At 47.9% G+C, this 14,681-nt stretch overlaps 1 protein-coding gene across 1 annotated transcript; it reads left to right on the top strand.

The window, feature by feature from the left end:
- The first annotated feature begins 1,016 nt into the window (after nucleotides 1-1,016).
- On the top strand, nucleotides 1,017-3,065 carry LOC112890175 (putative GATA transcription factor 22). Its single transcript, XM_025957051.1, has 3 exons — nucleotides 1,017-1,486; nucleotides 1,607-1,957; nucleotides 2,082-3,065. Exons 1-3 carry the CDS (start codon nucleotides 1,235-1,237, stop codon nucleotides 2,571-2,573), a joined length of 1,095 nt encoding a protein of 364 aa, XP_025812836.1. The 5' UTR covers nucleotides 1,017-1,234; the 3' UTR covers nucleotides 2,574-3,065.
- Nucleotides 3,066-14,681: the final 11,616 nt, after the last annotated feature.

Here is a 14,681-nt window from a genome sequence, read left to right as displayed (position 1 = left end):
TTTGTCATGCATATTTCCTTTTGTTTTTGTTGACATGGCAATATCAACTGAGGCTGCTTGCCCGCCTCCGGTCTCAGGGCCGCTTAGGTGACACAAGCTATGCGCTATGGAGCCGTTGATCCCGCTAGGCTACATAGGTGCACTGTCATGGTCGGTTGTGCTCCTTGCACCCTAACTTTACATGCGCCACCGCTCGTCGAGGTGTAGGCTGCCACGTGCCCCATTGAGAAATTGTGGTAGAGAGAGAGAGGAGAGGGGAAAAGGGAGGAAAAAGAAGAAAAAATAGTTATACAAAGGGAGAAAGGGTATCTGCTGCTGCAGCATTCATCCTCAATTATCCAAAAATTGCTATTGCTCTAAAAACACATCTATAGATTCTTTGCATTGGTCTTATTAGTGATGTAAATTAATAGGTGTTTGCTGAACTTGAAGGTGTAAATTAACCGATCTTATTAGCTGGAGTTCATAATATTTGAGTCAGCATGATATGATAAGTGATTATGACGACTGTCGATGATCTAACTCAACATAAAAGACTAGTTTGATGGGCGATAGCTGTATTAACTTTGCGCTCCTAATGATAATTTTCTTGGGAACCAAAAGTACCGATTACAGCTGGTGCAAGGACGTATCAAATGTCTGCAAGAACTGATAAGCTTTGCAGAACTAGCTAGCCTTCTGATGCTACAGAAACTACAGCTAGTCTTGTTTTGCCCTAAGCCGAGGGCACGGCACAGTTAGTTGCAGCTAGGCGACGATTGGCACTGCGATCGCCGCAAACAAACGTACGGGCGACGCAAGCGACGTCCCTCCATCACATATCCCGTGGCCGATCGGGCCGACTAGGAATAGTATGTGTTTGCACAGCAGCCGACGTGTTTTACTGTTCCCCTCCGATCTATGGGTCATGCTCATCCCCTTTGCTCTCTCTCTCTCTCTCTCTCATGCGTGTGTGCCTGAAAGGGATCACACACGAACGATCTACACGGCCTAGCAAAGGTAGACCTCTCTCCTGGTCCCTTTATAAAAGGGACATGCCTCACCCTGCAGTCCATGATCGCCGCTCTGCCTCTTGATCCCTTCGAATTGCCCGCATCACACTGCGGCTGTTCTCCTCCTCGCTCCCCTCTCCCCATCTCATCCTGATCTCCACGGATCACTCATCACCTAGCTAGCTACTACCTAGCCAGCCATAGCTCCATCCGGATCTCGAGCGCAAGCTCCTCTCGGTCCCATGTCTGCCATCTACATGAGCCAGCTCTCCACTGCCCTCCCTCTCATGGAGGGAGATCACCACCAGGATCATCACCACCACCACCACCAAGGACACTTCCAGACCTTCACCCTGCCCAAGGATCCCCCGATCCTGTTCCCCTTTGTGATCAGCAGCAGCAGCAGCGCCAGCGACAGCAGCCTGAGCTATGGATCGGCAGACCATCACTTGATGTTCAGGCAGCAGCATCAAGCTATGCTGGAGCCCCAACATGTAAGTACTAGCTAATAAACAAGTGTGTTCAAATTAATTAATTTCTCAATTCTATGTGTATGTTACTTGGTTTATGTTAGTTTGGTCACTCTTGGTTAACATGCCCTTCTCTGTCATCAGATGATAGGCGGATCATCGTCTGCGAGTGTCTTTGCGACGCCGTTCCCGACCGTGGAGAGCATCCGGGACGACATGATCGAGCCGTCCTCGTACGATCCATACGATATGGGGAGGCTGCAGGCCGCCGGATCACTCGAGGCTGCAGGCAGCTGGACGCCGCCGGCCAAGATGAGGATCACGAGGAAGGCGACCGCCGATCCTGGTGCGGCGAAGAAGCCCAGGAGGAAGGCGCAAGGGTACGAGGACATGATGAGCATGGGCGGCCAGCCTAATCTGGGTGTTATTAGGGTGTGCTCCGACTGCAACACCACCAAGACGCCCTTGTGGAGGAGTGGTCCCTGCGGCCCCAAGGTAGGAACAACCGTTAGCTGCTGCTTGTTTCCTCTTGGAACTCGTGGTCCTTGCACTTTGTACGATTCATAGAGAGCCATAATTTGCATGCCCGTGACTGTAGCTCTTGGTTTGCATGGTGCAGTCGCTCTGCAACGCGTGCGGCATCAGGCAGCGGAAGGCGCGGCGGGCGATGATGGCCTCCGGCGGCGGCTCCGGGCCAGTGCCGGCCGACGGCGCCAAGGCAGCCACGGCCACGCCCAGGGACGCCATGGCCGCACCAGCACACCCTAAGGTGAAGAAGGAGAAGAGAGTGGACGTGGACCGGTCGCTGCCGTTCAAGAAACGGTGCAAGCTGGTCCAGGATCACGCTGGCGCTGCCGGTCCTCCTCCTGCCGCGGCTCACAAGGCCGTCGTCCAGCCCGCCGCCGAGGTTGCTGATGACGCCGGTCTGAGCAGCAGGGACCTCGTCGACAACATTGGGCTCCTCAGCTGGAGCAGGAACCCAGCTCCCCCATCTGCCGCTGCTTCGTGCAGCTTATTCCGCGCGTCGCCGGGCCTGCCGGTGCAGCAGGACGAGATCACGGATGCCGCCATGTTGCTCATGACGCTGTCCTGCGGGCTTGTCCGGAGCTGATGATGATCTACCGTACCTCTACACAAGGCACGACCAGCACCGTAGGCCTTTTGCAGCACCTAGGTGCCTTTGACTGTTAGTGTTACCGTCATCTACCTTCCGCGCTGGTGTTTTTTGGCTTCTTGTTCGTGTTGCCAGTGCAACCCGTGTCACTGTTCGCGAGTCATGTGATTCGTTCGTGTATGTGAGAGAGATCAGAGAGAGAAGAGTTGAGATAGGAGCGAGAAGATCACGAGGGAAGTAATAAGGCAAAATCGTGAGATTACCATCTAGCTAGAAATATAGCTAGGATATAATTGCATGTAGTGTGAGGAGTTTCAGTTTTGAGTAATAGTTTTTTTTTCTGTGCTGGGGGGGCTATAACATGGTCGCTGGCTGCTAGCCTGTTACATGTATTTTTGTTCTTTGTTGTTTTGGTTCAGTTTCTTGTACTGGAGCTAAAAATAATAGCAATATGGAGAGAGATCAAGCACAAGGTGATTTTTCTGTTCATCGGGACTCGTTCATGACTTTTGCTTCACTGATGGTTACTATGTCAGTGTGATCTGCTTTAAACTGTGTGCGGTGTCAGCTTGGTCACTTTATCACTGGTTTTCATGCAACATTCTCCTTTATCCTATAGCATCTGAGGAGCTTTGATACTTTCTATTGGCATATGTGTTTCTTTGTGTCATTATCTTGTAGGTGTGCTAAACTGGTTTAGCCCCTATTAATAGGGTGTACTTGATGTCTGGGGGATATAGTATAAGATAAAGTGGCTTTTGTGCTGGTAAGTCCAAAACCTAACCTCTATAGGACTACCTATTGCTGGATCCCTGGGATGTCCCAGGCATTCCAAAATGGAAACACTTGGATAGAGATAGCTAGGCACTGTGTATATAGTTTAAAGCTCAACTTGGACGAGTAAATTTTCTGCTTTTGTAAAGCCTTTGAACACGTGCAGACGGATTAAGACTAAGGGCGTGTTTGGATGGGTTAAAGTTGAGTGCTAAACTTTAGCACATATTAGCATTTTAACCTTTGCTAAAAATTTTGAGTCTTGGCTAAAGTTTAGCCCACCCTATTAGCATTCCTGTTTAGATAGATTAGTGCTAAACTTTAGCCCTTTTGGATATTAGCACTTGGATCCAAACACCTCTAAATTGTTTTAGCTATGCTTTCCTAAACCAATTTCCTCTACCACATCATATAATTTGACTGAACAATCAATTCTACGGAACAAATAATATGCCTCTGCTAACCATTGGATCCACATGTCACGAGATATGATTCGCCAGTTCATAATCTTCACACATTGAGCATGCAAGCACTAGATTTGTGCATATATACACAGAGGGAGGTGGGGGACGGGACCAGACTGTATAACATGACCCGGTGCCTCCACTTCATCATCTTTGTCATGCAAAATTTGACAAAAGGAAATATAGCACAATATGTCTGTCATCCTCCCTTTTACCCTTCTCCATTTAATGCTACTCCTGCTCACAAATATCACTACCAACACTATAAGGACTCCTCCAACAATGACACAACGGCTAGCTCATAAGAAGTCAACTCATTATTTTTGCTTATATAAAAAAGAGAGAAGGTGAGGGGAGAGAGTGTGTTCTCTCTCTTCTTTAAGAGCTAACTTATAGAGGGAAAGTGGGTTCCATGCTTTATGCATGAGTGAGTGAGTGAGAGAGAGAGAGCTCTTGCCGGTTTAGAAAAAAATATAATAGTAAATCTCCAGGTCACCCATGCATTTTAAGGTATCTGGAATTTGACAGCATGGTGCTCCTTGCCACTTGTCAATGTGTTGAGTTGTGAATTGCAAAGCTACTGCTCCCTCTGTTATAAATTATAATTCATAACTTTATGCAAAGTCAAATTGTTGCAACTTTGATCAAGTTTCTAGGAAAATATAATAACATCTACAGTACCAAATAAGTGCACTATCAAGACATACTTCATGGTTGAATAAATGATCCTAATTAGTTGGTGCTTCTTTTTATAAATTTGATCAAAGTTAGAGAAGTTTGACTTAGAACAAAACTAAGGTGAACTATAATTTAAAACAGATGGCATACTACAATTAGATGTTTATCTTGAAATTTCGACATGGTGTGCAGTACTTGAACTTCTATTAGAGGCATCTAACTCTTGCCATGACCCTTTTAGGAAAAAAAACAAAGAATGAACCAGGGCATGAACAAGTTCCAGAGACCTGCCATCAATTTGCTTCACTTATTTGCAACAGGATGAAATTTACTTCACATGCTTTTGACCGGACAAATAATGAGATAGATAGATGCCGTTTTGTGTAACATTTGGATGATGAGTGATCAACATGATTTGAGAAAATATTTGAGCACTACTAAAAAACAATTTGCAGCAACACCCCTAATTTTTTCGGGGCGGACCAAAATATCACCCGTTCTTACAAATGGGGTATGGGTACTGTAGCAACTGAGCCACCCCTATAAATTCATTTGTAGGGGGCGGCTCACCCCCCAGCCGCCCCTGAAAATAGAAGGGGGCTCAGCCCCCAGCCGCCCCTAAAAATGGGCGCCATTTTCAGGGGCGGCTGGGGGTGAGCCGCCCCTACAAATGGATTTACAGGGGACGGCTCACCCCCAACCCGCCTCTAAAAATATCTATAAAAATCTGGGCACCTTCTTCCTCCTCCCGACTCTCCATTGTTTGCTCAGGAGAGAAGCTTCTCCAAAAGCCCAAAAAAAAGAAAAAGAGGGGGGGAGCTTTTCAACTTGATTTCCTTCGAGTTTGGGGCTCTAGGAGGTAAGTTGACGCTAATTTTTTATCATTTCTAAGCTCTTTTGTTCGATTTATAGATCAGATGGAGCTCTCTTTGCCTCTAACTAGCTCTAGATATCCATGGTGTGGATTAGCCATTTGAGACACCATTTGCCTCGAACTTTTGGATGAAGTTGTACTATTTTAGCAGGAGAACAAGATTATATAATCATTTTGGCTCGATCTATAGTTTTTAGCATTATTCTTAAATAAATAATGCCCTAGATCTACGGAGGAGAGAGAAGAAGATTTGTTTTTTCCTATTTTTTAAAGATGCATGTTAGATTTTTCCCAACATTTAGTGGTAAAATAATATGTTGAGTTTTTTATTATTTTATTTATTACAAGTAAATTAATTTTTCCCACACCTATGCATATATAGAAGTATATATTTATATCAATTTAGGGCTCCATTTCTTTTGAGAAAAAGATTTGATTTTTTCTATATTTAGATACATGCAGCCCGACCCTTATGAAGGCTTGGACAAACGTGGATGGCGGTGGCTTGAAGCAAGGAAGCCAAAGATAGTTGAAGGGAAACCAAAATTTGATCAACCCGAGACCGAAGCGGTGGCAGAAAAAATATTACAACTTGCCGAGCTTTAAAAAAAAGGTCAGTTCAAACCCCATAGGGAGAAGGATGTGCTCAGTACAGCCATTGGGTCCAAAGAGCATGGAGGCCGTGTCAGAGGCCTATCCTCTAAGTTGAGCATCAGGGATGGATTCGAGAAGGACCGAGCTAGATACATGAGCCATGACGCTATAAAGAAGAAACGTGGCAGCAGCAGAGAATGCAACGCAAGCAAAGTTTAAGGATTTGTTCATGGCAACACTTGCGGAGCAGCAGCAGTCGGGGCTACTTATGTTCAACCCGTCGCAAGAGGTGCGGCAGCAATAGATGGTGGTCATTCAACCTTTAGTACTTGGCCAAGCGAGTCCAGCATGTGCACAGAGCAGTGCTACCTCGACCACAGCTCAACAATACCCGGTGGATACCATAACGAGTATTACTCCCTGCTTGTTGCTCTATCTGGTAGGCAAAGCTGGAAAGACAAAGGAAGTTGCCAAGGCCTAGGTTCATCCAGCTACGGGTTTATTTGAGGAAAACCGATCCCGGCCCTATATGCATGCGTACAAGTGGAGCACTCTTGAAATTAAGCTATGCGGATAACGAGATAGACATCCCCAATGAAGATGGAAAGAGTTGACTTGGAGAATGTGTTGGCAGCACCATTCTATGGCATAAACGAGATATCTTACTGGCTGGTCAGGTACCATTGGCTGCTCCAGACTATAAATCGCCAACACCACAACAACAAGATCAGGGGGCAGCACCAGAGCATTCACTACCAGTCCTGCCGTCACCACAACCATGAGATGCATCACCAGTGGCTCCAGTATCACGAGAGCCATCACCTCAGCTCCGCCATCACCAGCAGCTCCAGTATCACGAGAGCCATCACCAATGGTCTCGCGATCACCGCTAGCTCAAACATCACCACCACCAAGAGAGCCATCCCCACAGGCCCAGGTATCACCACCACCACGAGAGCCATCCCCACAGGCCTCGGTATCACCACTGGCTCCGCCAGCGGCCCGATCACCGTTGCCTTGAGTGTTGCGGTCTTATCAAAATGACAAGGAAGGGTTAGAAATTATGAATAGATGGCACGTCGCAAACAAGAAGTTTGATGAAAAGGCTAAGAAGGCTAAGTCAAAGGATAATCCAGCAGATTGTAGTGCGAGCAGACGGTCGGGTTTTTCTACGCCCCGCACTAACATGGAGCACAAAAAGGACATTGGAGTTGATGACCTTCCAGACTTAGATGATGCTCCTTTAAAGTTTTAGTATGGAAAAGACTTGCTACCGGACTGGGCACTAAGGGATTGTCCTAGTTTTATGCGGAAGTTTCATAATTGGTACAAGAGGGCATGTATACTTGGGCTAAAAACTATATATGCTCCACACCATCCGGATGTATTCGGACTTAAGGGGTAACAAATCTTTGATATCACGTTCGATTTTGATGACATCCAACACATGTTCCGTCTCCAACAACTTGGTATTAAAATGCCTCACTGATACTAATTTGATTTATATTACGATCTAAAGTACTGTATATGCACAAATATTTAATTGTCATACATATATTCTACAGGATGCGAACAATGGATGCCATTATTTTAAAGAAAAAGGTCTGGTACTTTGACTCGTAGCGATTTGCGAGGCCAGGCACGCCGGGCCAAAATGGATGAAGGACGATGATGACTACCTAAATCCATTTGCAACAAAGAAGGAAAAACAAAAGGAATGACATAAATTTCACTAAGAGACTGTGAAGAGGGTTGCGGCCTACATATTGCATATGATGACACGATGGCAAGACATGGATATTATATTTGCGCCATACCACATCGAGTAAGTCTAATATCAACCATTTGATATAATAAACCACTGGATTGCTTACAAATCGTACATAATATTTTTTTTTCAAAAATCACTGGATTGCTTTCCATCTACAGCCAAAGCTTAAAAGATTACTCGTATTGGTCAACCTAGAGATACAAGAATTCATAGAAATTCTACAATTGTGAGTGAATTTCTTATCTTCCCTATGCATATCATGCTTATTTCTCTACAGAAGTATACATATATAAATTAACTTTCTATTTCTTTCATTTTAAAACAGGGTTACCAGATCTACATTCATAAAGGATCAAATCATCCCGCCGGCAAACCAGAGAAAATAACTATACACACAAGGTTCCCGTGCCACAAGCAACCCGCGGGTTCTGTGTACCGTGGGTACCACATGTGCGAGCATCTAAAGGTGCAAGGGAGATATACTACTGATTCCGAATGTGTAAGGCGCTACTTTTTATTAGGAGAAAGATGCATATGTGTATATTATTTTTTTACTGTAACTAGCACTTGGTTAATTAATTTTACCATGGATTCAATAATTGCAGATTCACCCGGAGAAACACGGTGGCCGGCTCCACGAGAAACAACTTTTAGATGTAGTCGACGATTTGTGCCATTTCATTATGCACGAAGTGGTCACATTATGCATGAAGTGGTCAACGTGAGGGGTAAAATTTTTCACGAAGCACAAGATTTGACAACGGAAGATAAATACATTGGACTTCGTGAGTGGAACAATCAACAACACCGTGCCGCCTCTAGTAGCGTTCGTAGGGAGGAATAGAGGAAAAATATATATTCAGTGTGCACTTTAATGATGTACTCTAATGATGTTTGATTTTTATATATTTAATTTTATATGCATAAGTATTTTTAGTTACCAAACATATTCCACGTCACGATCGTGAACTAGATTGAGAGATCAAAATTAGCGGGAATGCAAATCGCAAAAAATAGCGGGAAAGCTATTTCCAGGGGCGGGTCACCCCCTCACCCGCCCCTGGAAATGCATTTGTAGGGGCAGGTGACCCCCCCCCCCCCCCCCCCGCCGCCCCTACAAATAGGGGAAATGGATTTGCAAGGACAGGTAACGCACTCGTCCCTCCAAACAGCTATTTTTAGATGCGAAAACTAGCAACGGGTGCACCACCCGCCCCTAAAAATACTTTTTGTAGTAGTGGAGCTTTCGGTTGCATAGCATAGAATATTTTATATATACATGTTTGTGTTTATGACTAGCCAAATGTAGAGTTTGAGTGGAGGATGGTGGAGAGGCACTTTTCTTGGCTCATGATGTGTAGATGCAGCATGGCGCTTGAAAGCGAGGCGGTGAAAGTCAAGAACCAATGGACCAAGTTTGAAGGGTGGGCATGCAGAGAGTTGGATTAAGGGATAATGCAAGGCCTGGACGGGTTCATAGGCGATCCGCATCGCTCAGATGGAGGGTGCAACTATGCAAGACAGCAAGAGACATAAAGCAGCAAGATGGTACGGTGAAGATAAATAATCAAGGTGGGTGCGTCGAGTTTAACTCAAGAGGCGGCCTGGTGGCTGGAGCTTGAAGAACTTGAAGACGTCTTGAGGTTGAGGAGAAGGTGGAGAGGCATGTTTCTTGGCTCAAGATACAAGGAGGAGTTTCTCTCTTTATCCCTTTCATGATTTTTGGAGCTATTTTCTTGGATTTTTTTTGTTCCTCACGTTCAGCTGCAGTTTTGCTTCGATTTCTTGGATGGTCTCGGTGTTACGACGTGAAAGAATATCAATTGAATTGTCTTGCATCAAGCCTTCTTCTTTTATTTTCTGGGTCTCCTCCAAGTTCATCCCTTTCCTTGGTCTTCCTCAGATCCGTAAAACTAATGGTGAAATCTTGATCTTTTCTTGAAGATCTTTCGGATCAAGATTCAATATGTATAGTATGTTGATAACGGTTGAATTTGGGACGTTACTATTACTATGGAGGAGAAATTATAAAGCTCCTGGTTGAATTTTGATTGTTCCTATAAAGCCGGAATGACCTCTGGGTTCAAGATAGAGAACCAAGGTCCGTTTCAATCCATAACTACTTCCAGTAGGTCAGCACATCCCAGCTGAACCTGGAACATCTAATAAGTTTGTCAGAAGACAATTGTTTTGACCTTTGCTTTTGTGTCTGCACATCAGCTATTGGTCAGAACTGTTGGTTAGAAGACAGTCGTCGGTTAGAAGACAGCCGTGTTGTATTGTGAACTTGTGATATCCGGATATAGGCCAAAGTTCTGAAGGAGAATTTTGATCGGCTGCTGCTATTCACCCCTTGGGTAGCTGTTTATGACCTTGGAAAATCACTTGAAACAGACAAACCAGACACATGAAAAAAGCAAGGAACCTTGCAAGAGGCCCAGGGAAGAAATATCTGACGAAGCGCCTGAACACGATCGCCTGACGCGACAGGACGCCGCTCATCCTCTGAAACCTAGAAGCCTCTCAAGAGCCAGCAGGAAAAGTTTGGTGACCCCGATCGAAAAGGCGGGCGATGTACTCTTGCGCCGGCCGGCCTGCGCCCGCTCGCGGCTCATCCGGATGCCTCCGGACTCCAGACCGGCGACGTGCCGAGCGGCGTGGACAATCCGTTCTTCTCCGGTGAAATCCTTTTGTTGCTGCCCGTCGTAGGAGCTCCAGTTTTCGCCGTGCTCTTTTTACGTGGGCCTCAGCTGCATTTCTCCGCCGCGCCGGCGACCTGGAGGCCGCCGCGCCGCACGTTCGGGCGCGCCGGCAGAGGTGTCGACCGTCGCCGGGGGCCCATCGTGCCGTCATGTCCTCCGCACGTCACCGTGTCGTGGCGTGATTGTTGACTGCCGATTAATCTGTTCCTTCGTCGGAGGCTGCCGCGGTGGCTTCCGGCTTTGTTGTCGATTGATCGGATGGCTCCGGCGGCGAACTGATGGAAGGTTTCGGCTACCAGTGGAGAAACATGGTGAACTTATCATCTTCTTTGATCTATAGAGTAGCTTCTCGCTCCCAGCTTATCCGCTGGTGAGGATCTTTACATGGCCGTTCTTGTATGGTTTGCATTTCGTGTCGTAGCAGATCACACAAGACGACCAACACAAGACGATCCGCATCTAATCGAATTTGCAATCCAAGATTTTTATCTGAACGATTCTGAACCACGAGCAAGCGAGCCTGCTGACATTTTTCTAGACAGACAGACGATGGGCAGCCTGTGTTCCCCTTCGATTTGCTTAACCCATTTGCAGGTGGACGATACGAGCTGTCGCAACAGCTCAGGAATCTGGAGAGAAATATCTGACGGAGCTCTGGACACGATCGCCTGACACGACAGGACGCACATCCCCTGAAACCTAGAAGCCTCCCTTCCGGTGATCCCGAAAAGGCTGGCGATGTCCTCTTGCACCGGCCGGCCTGCCGGCTTGTGGCCACCGGCGGCTCATCTCTGATCTCGATGCCTCCGGAGCCCATACCGACGCGTACGTCGCCGACCGCGCGACGACGATGCCCGTCGCGTCGAGCCCGCGGGCGCCATGAGTGGCCGCGCGCGCACAGGCAGAAAGGTTTTAATTTTTCGCCGGCTTCTTTTCCTTTTCTTTATGTGGACCTCGCTCGCCGCGTTTCTCCGCGTCGCCGGCCCGGCGACCTGGACGCCGCGGCGCCGCACGTCCGGGCGCGCGCGGGCGGACGTGGACGCGCGCGCGCCGTCGTCTCCTCCGCTCGTCGCGATCGTGGGGGGAGGACGGCTGACTGGGACGCCGCCGGCAGAACGGCACCGCCCGTGCGGCTGGTTTGTTTGTTCCATCTGAGATTTTGTACTGGGGATGCGATGGCTTCGCCCACTGATTAGATCGCTCGATCGGACCGATGGCGATCCAAGGTTCCGGCTACCAATGGACCGCGGTGACTGGGTAAGCAGCAGCGAGCTTATCGTCATCTTCTCCATTGGTTAGCAGTACTGCATGGCCTTATCCGCTGCTTGGGATTCTTATCTGCGCGTTCTTTGTGTGATTTGCGTCGTGTCCTGCATCACTCACTTCACGGTCTTGTCAGTTTTTTCATGCCTCATGTACAGCCTTGCAACATCCATGGAGTCCTAGGTGGAAAAGGAGACCTTTGAGATTTGAAAACAATGATGTTAATTGTTAATTCCGGATGTGCTTCTGCTTATTGTATAGGTGCCTGACTGAGTTTTAGTTTTCAGACGACGTGTAGTATAAATTCCATGTTCATCCAACCGTCCACAACCTATGATGTACTGTTGATTGTCTTTCATTTCATCTTACTTGCGCCGCAGGTAACACCACGGCAAAAGGAAGCTATATATGTGCTCCGTTGCCTCACCTGTATCCTCCCATCTTCTACTGAATCTGCCGGTGCCACGTAAGGTTTTAAATAGCCGCTGTAGCTTCCGGCTATAGTTACTAGGAAGGGCAGCCGCTATGCTATTTAGCCGGCTATAGCCCGCTAAACACTAGCTATAGCCCGCTAAATGCCGGCTATAGCTCACTAAACGTCGTAACGGCAGTTCTACCGCTAAACGTCTTAAACGGCGATTTAAAACTATGGTGCCACCATGACGGTACTAACCCACAATTGCTTCCTTCCTCATCCACCGCTACTATCATTCGTTGCCTGTCATGTACCAGTGAGGCCCTACTACCACTACACCGACAGCTCCTACCATGCCAGTCATCTCCGAAAGCCCCAATTCTAACCCCAACAACCACAACTCTATCATAACACACCACCCTTCCCAAAGTAAAAGAGCTTTCTCACCACCATGAATTTGATCATTTTACATACACTAATAATACACGCACAGAGGAGCTCAGCTATCACCTTGAATTTGAGCATTCACACAAAATATACATACGTACCCAAAATCTCGCTCAATTCAAGCAACCGAAATGTTGTGATGTACAGTTTTTTTTTAAATGATGGCATGGATCAGCTGTGAGCCCACCACGACAGGATCTAGGACGAGCCGGAATTTTCCCATCTTGGAGAAACTAATCCACTGATTATTCCTGGAAAAGGAGATCGGGACCTCGCTGTATCTCAGAGGCTTTTTATGCCCGGCTCTATAGAGAGGATTTCACGCAGGGTCAGCTTCTGCACGCGCTTGGAGGGGAAGCCGTCATCTCCACCGAAGATAACTTTGACAACATTCTTCGGGTCTTGGAAATCTTGAGCCCCCGACTTGTCACCCTCGTCGTCGTCCTCATCCTTCCACTTTCCGTCTGGAGGGAGGAGTGAGGCGTTGAGTGACTTGCGGAGGCTGATGCACTCGAAGAGCGTGTGCTGGGCCTTCAGGTGCATCGGGCAACATTTGTGCAGGATTTTTTCGAATTGAGCTTGATTGCTCCCTAGCTTCTTGCCTCGCGGATTGTGCTCAACAGTGGCCCTTGTCGAAGTGGTTGTTGTTGCTGCCCTACTTGTCGTTGTTGCGCTTAGGGAAGCAGTCGTTCTCCTCGTCCTCCTGATCGGCCCACCATGCCATCATGTCGTGTAGTTCCACGGTAGTAGTCGGGCGGTTGCGTCCGAAGTCGTAGTACGTGTGCTTCGAGAAGAGGCTGTTCTGGAAGCAGCAGATGACGTTCTCGTCGGTGATGTTGGCGATGGTGGCTCGCATCTCGAAAAAACGCCGGGTGTAAGACCTCAGGGTCTCGTTCATCTCATGTTTGACCTGGGACAGATCGTGGCGAGTGCCTACTCTGATCATGGATTCGTGGAAGTTGTCGATGAAAAGGCCCGCTTGAGATCCTCTCAGGAGTCGATGGAGTTTGGTTTGATACTTTCAAGCCAAGTGAGGGGCGCGGATTCCAAGGCCACCAGGAAATAGAGTGCCTTGATGGAGTTGGATCCCCCGTAGACCTCGACGGCAATGGACTAGCATCGAATCCATTGGCTCGGGTCTTGCTTGCCGTCATACTTGGGGATCCCGACTGGTTTAAAATCCTTAGGGTATTATTTCTCAGTGATGTTGGAGGTGAAGGCGGGGAAGCGATCATTATCGTCATCATCGTGGTACCTATCGGGACGTCCCGACTGGTTTAAAATCCTTAGGGTATTATTTCTCAGTGATGTTGGAGGTGAAGGCGGGGAAGCGATAGTTATCGTCATCATCGTGGTACCTATCGGGACGGTCCCTTCTTCTTGCCTTGATGATGCGCCGCGCGCGTGGCCATCATTGATCTTCTTTCTAAGATCAATCGTGGGAGCGTCGTGGAGGCTGGCCTCCGGTGGAGCTTCGCCTTGAGGCCTTGTGTCGCGCCGGTTGCGAGGTGGGCGAGTGGATTGTTGTACCTCTTGTTTGACGTTGCCACGCGCGGACTGCTGGCCCTGGATGCGCTGGCGATTATCGTTCCTCCAGTACTTGGGGCCTCCTCTAGGGGTGCGGCTAATCTGCATAGTGTCACCATGGTGCTCAGATCTCGAGGGCATGTTCCGAGTGGAGGACACTGGATGTTGCCCATCGAGTTGTACGAGCACGCGCTAGGTTAGATACTGCAGCCTTTGTGTCTGGGGGTGGGTGGTAATTGTTGAGCTAGGAGCGCTGCTTCTGCGATGGTGCCAATCGGTGTACGGTACTCCCGATCCGTAGCTGTTGCAAAAGTGTTGTCGAGGTTCATTTGGTGCATTGGGTTGCGAGCGCGGTTTTCCACGTTCTACCTGCACTGCGCGCGCTTGGCCTTCTTCAGCCACTGGATCCTTCTGTGCTCCTTGTTCTCATCCTGGGAGCATCCGCCGTATGCCCGTCGGCAGACACATCAGCGAGTAGTTCGTCGTCGTACTCGGGACCTGGCTCGTCATCATCCGCGTTGTGAAGGGAAGCTACCTAAACTTGACGATCCGGCGACTTGCCAGCCGTGTGACTGTACTCGAGTAGCTCTGTGCTA

Source organism: Panicum hallii, chromosome 4, assembly GCF_002211085.1.
Source record: "Panicum hallii strain FIL2 chromosome 4, PHallii_v3.1, whole genome shotgun sequence".
NCBI lineage: Eukaryota > Viridiplantae > Streptophyta > Magnoliopsida > Poales > Poaceae > Panicum > Panicum hallii.
Note: the sequence above shows the minus strand (reverse complement) of the source record. Positions and strands in the feature narration are given on the sequence as shown.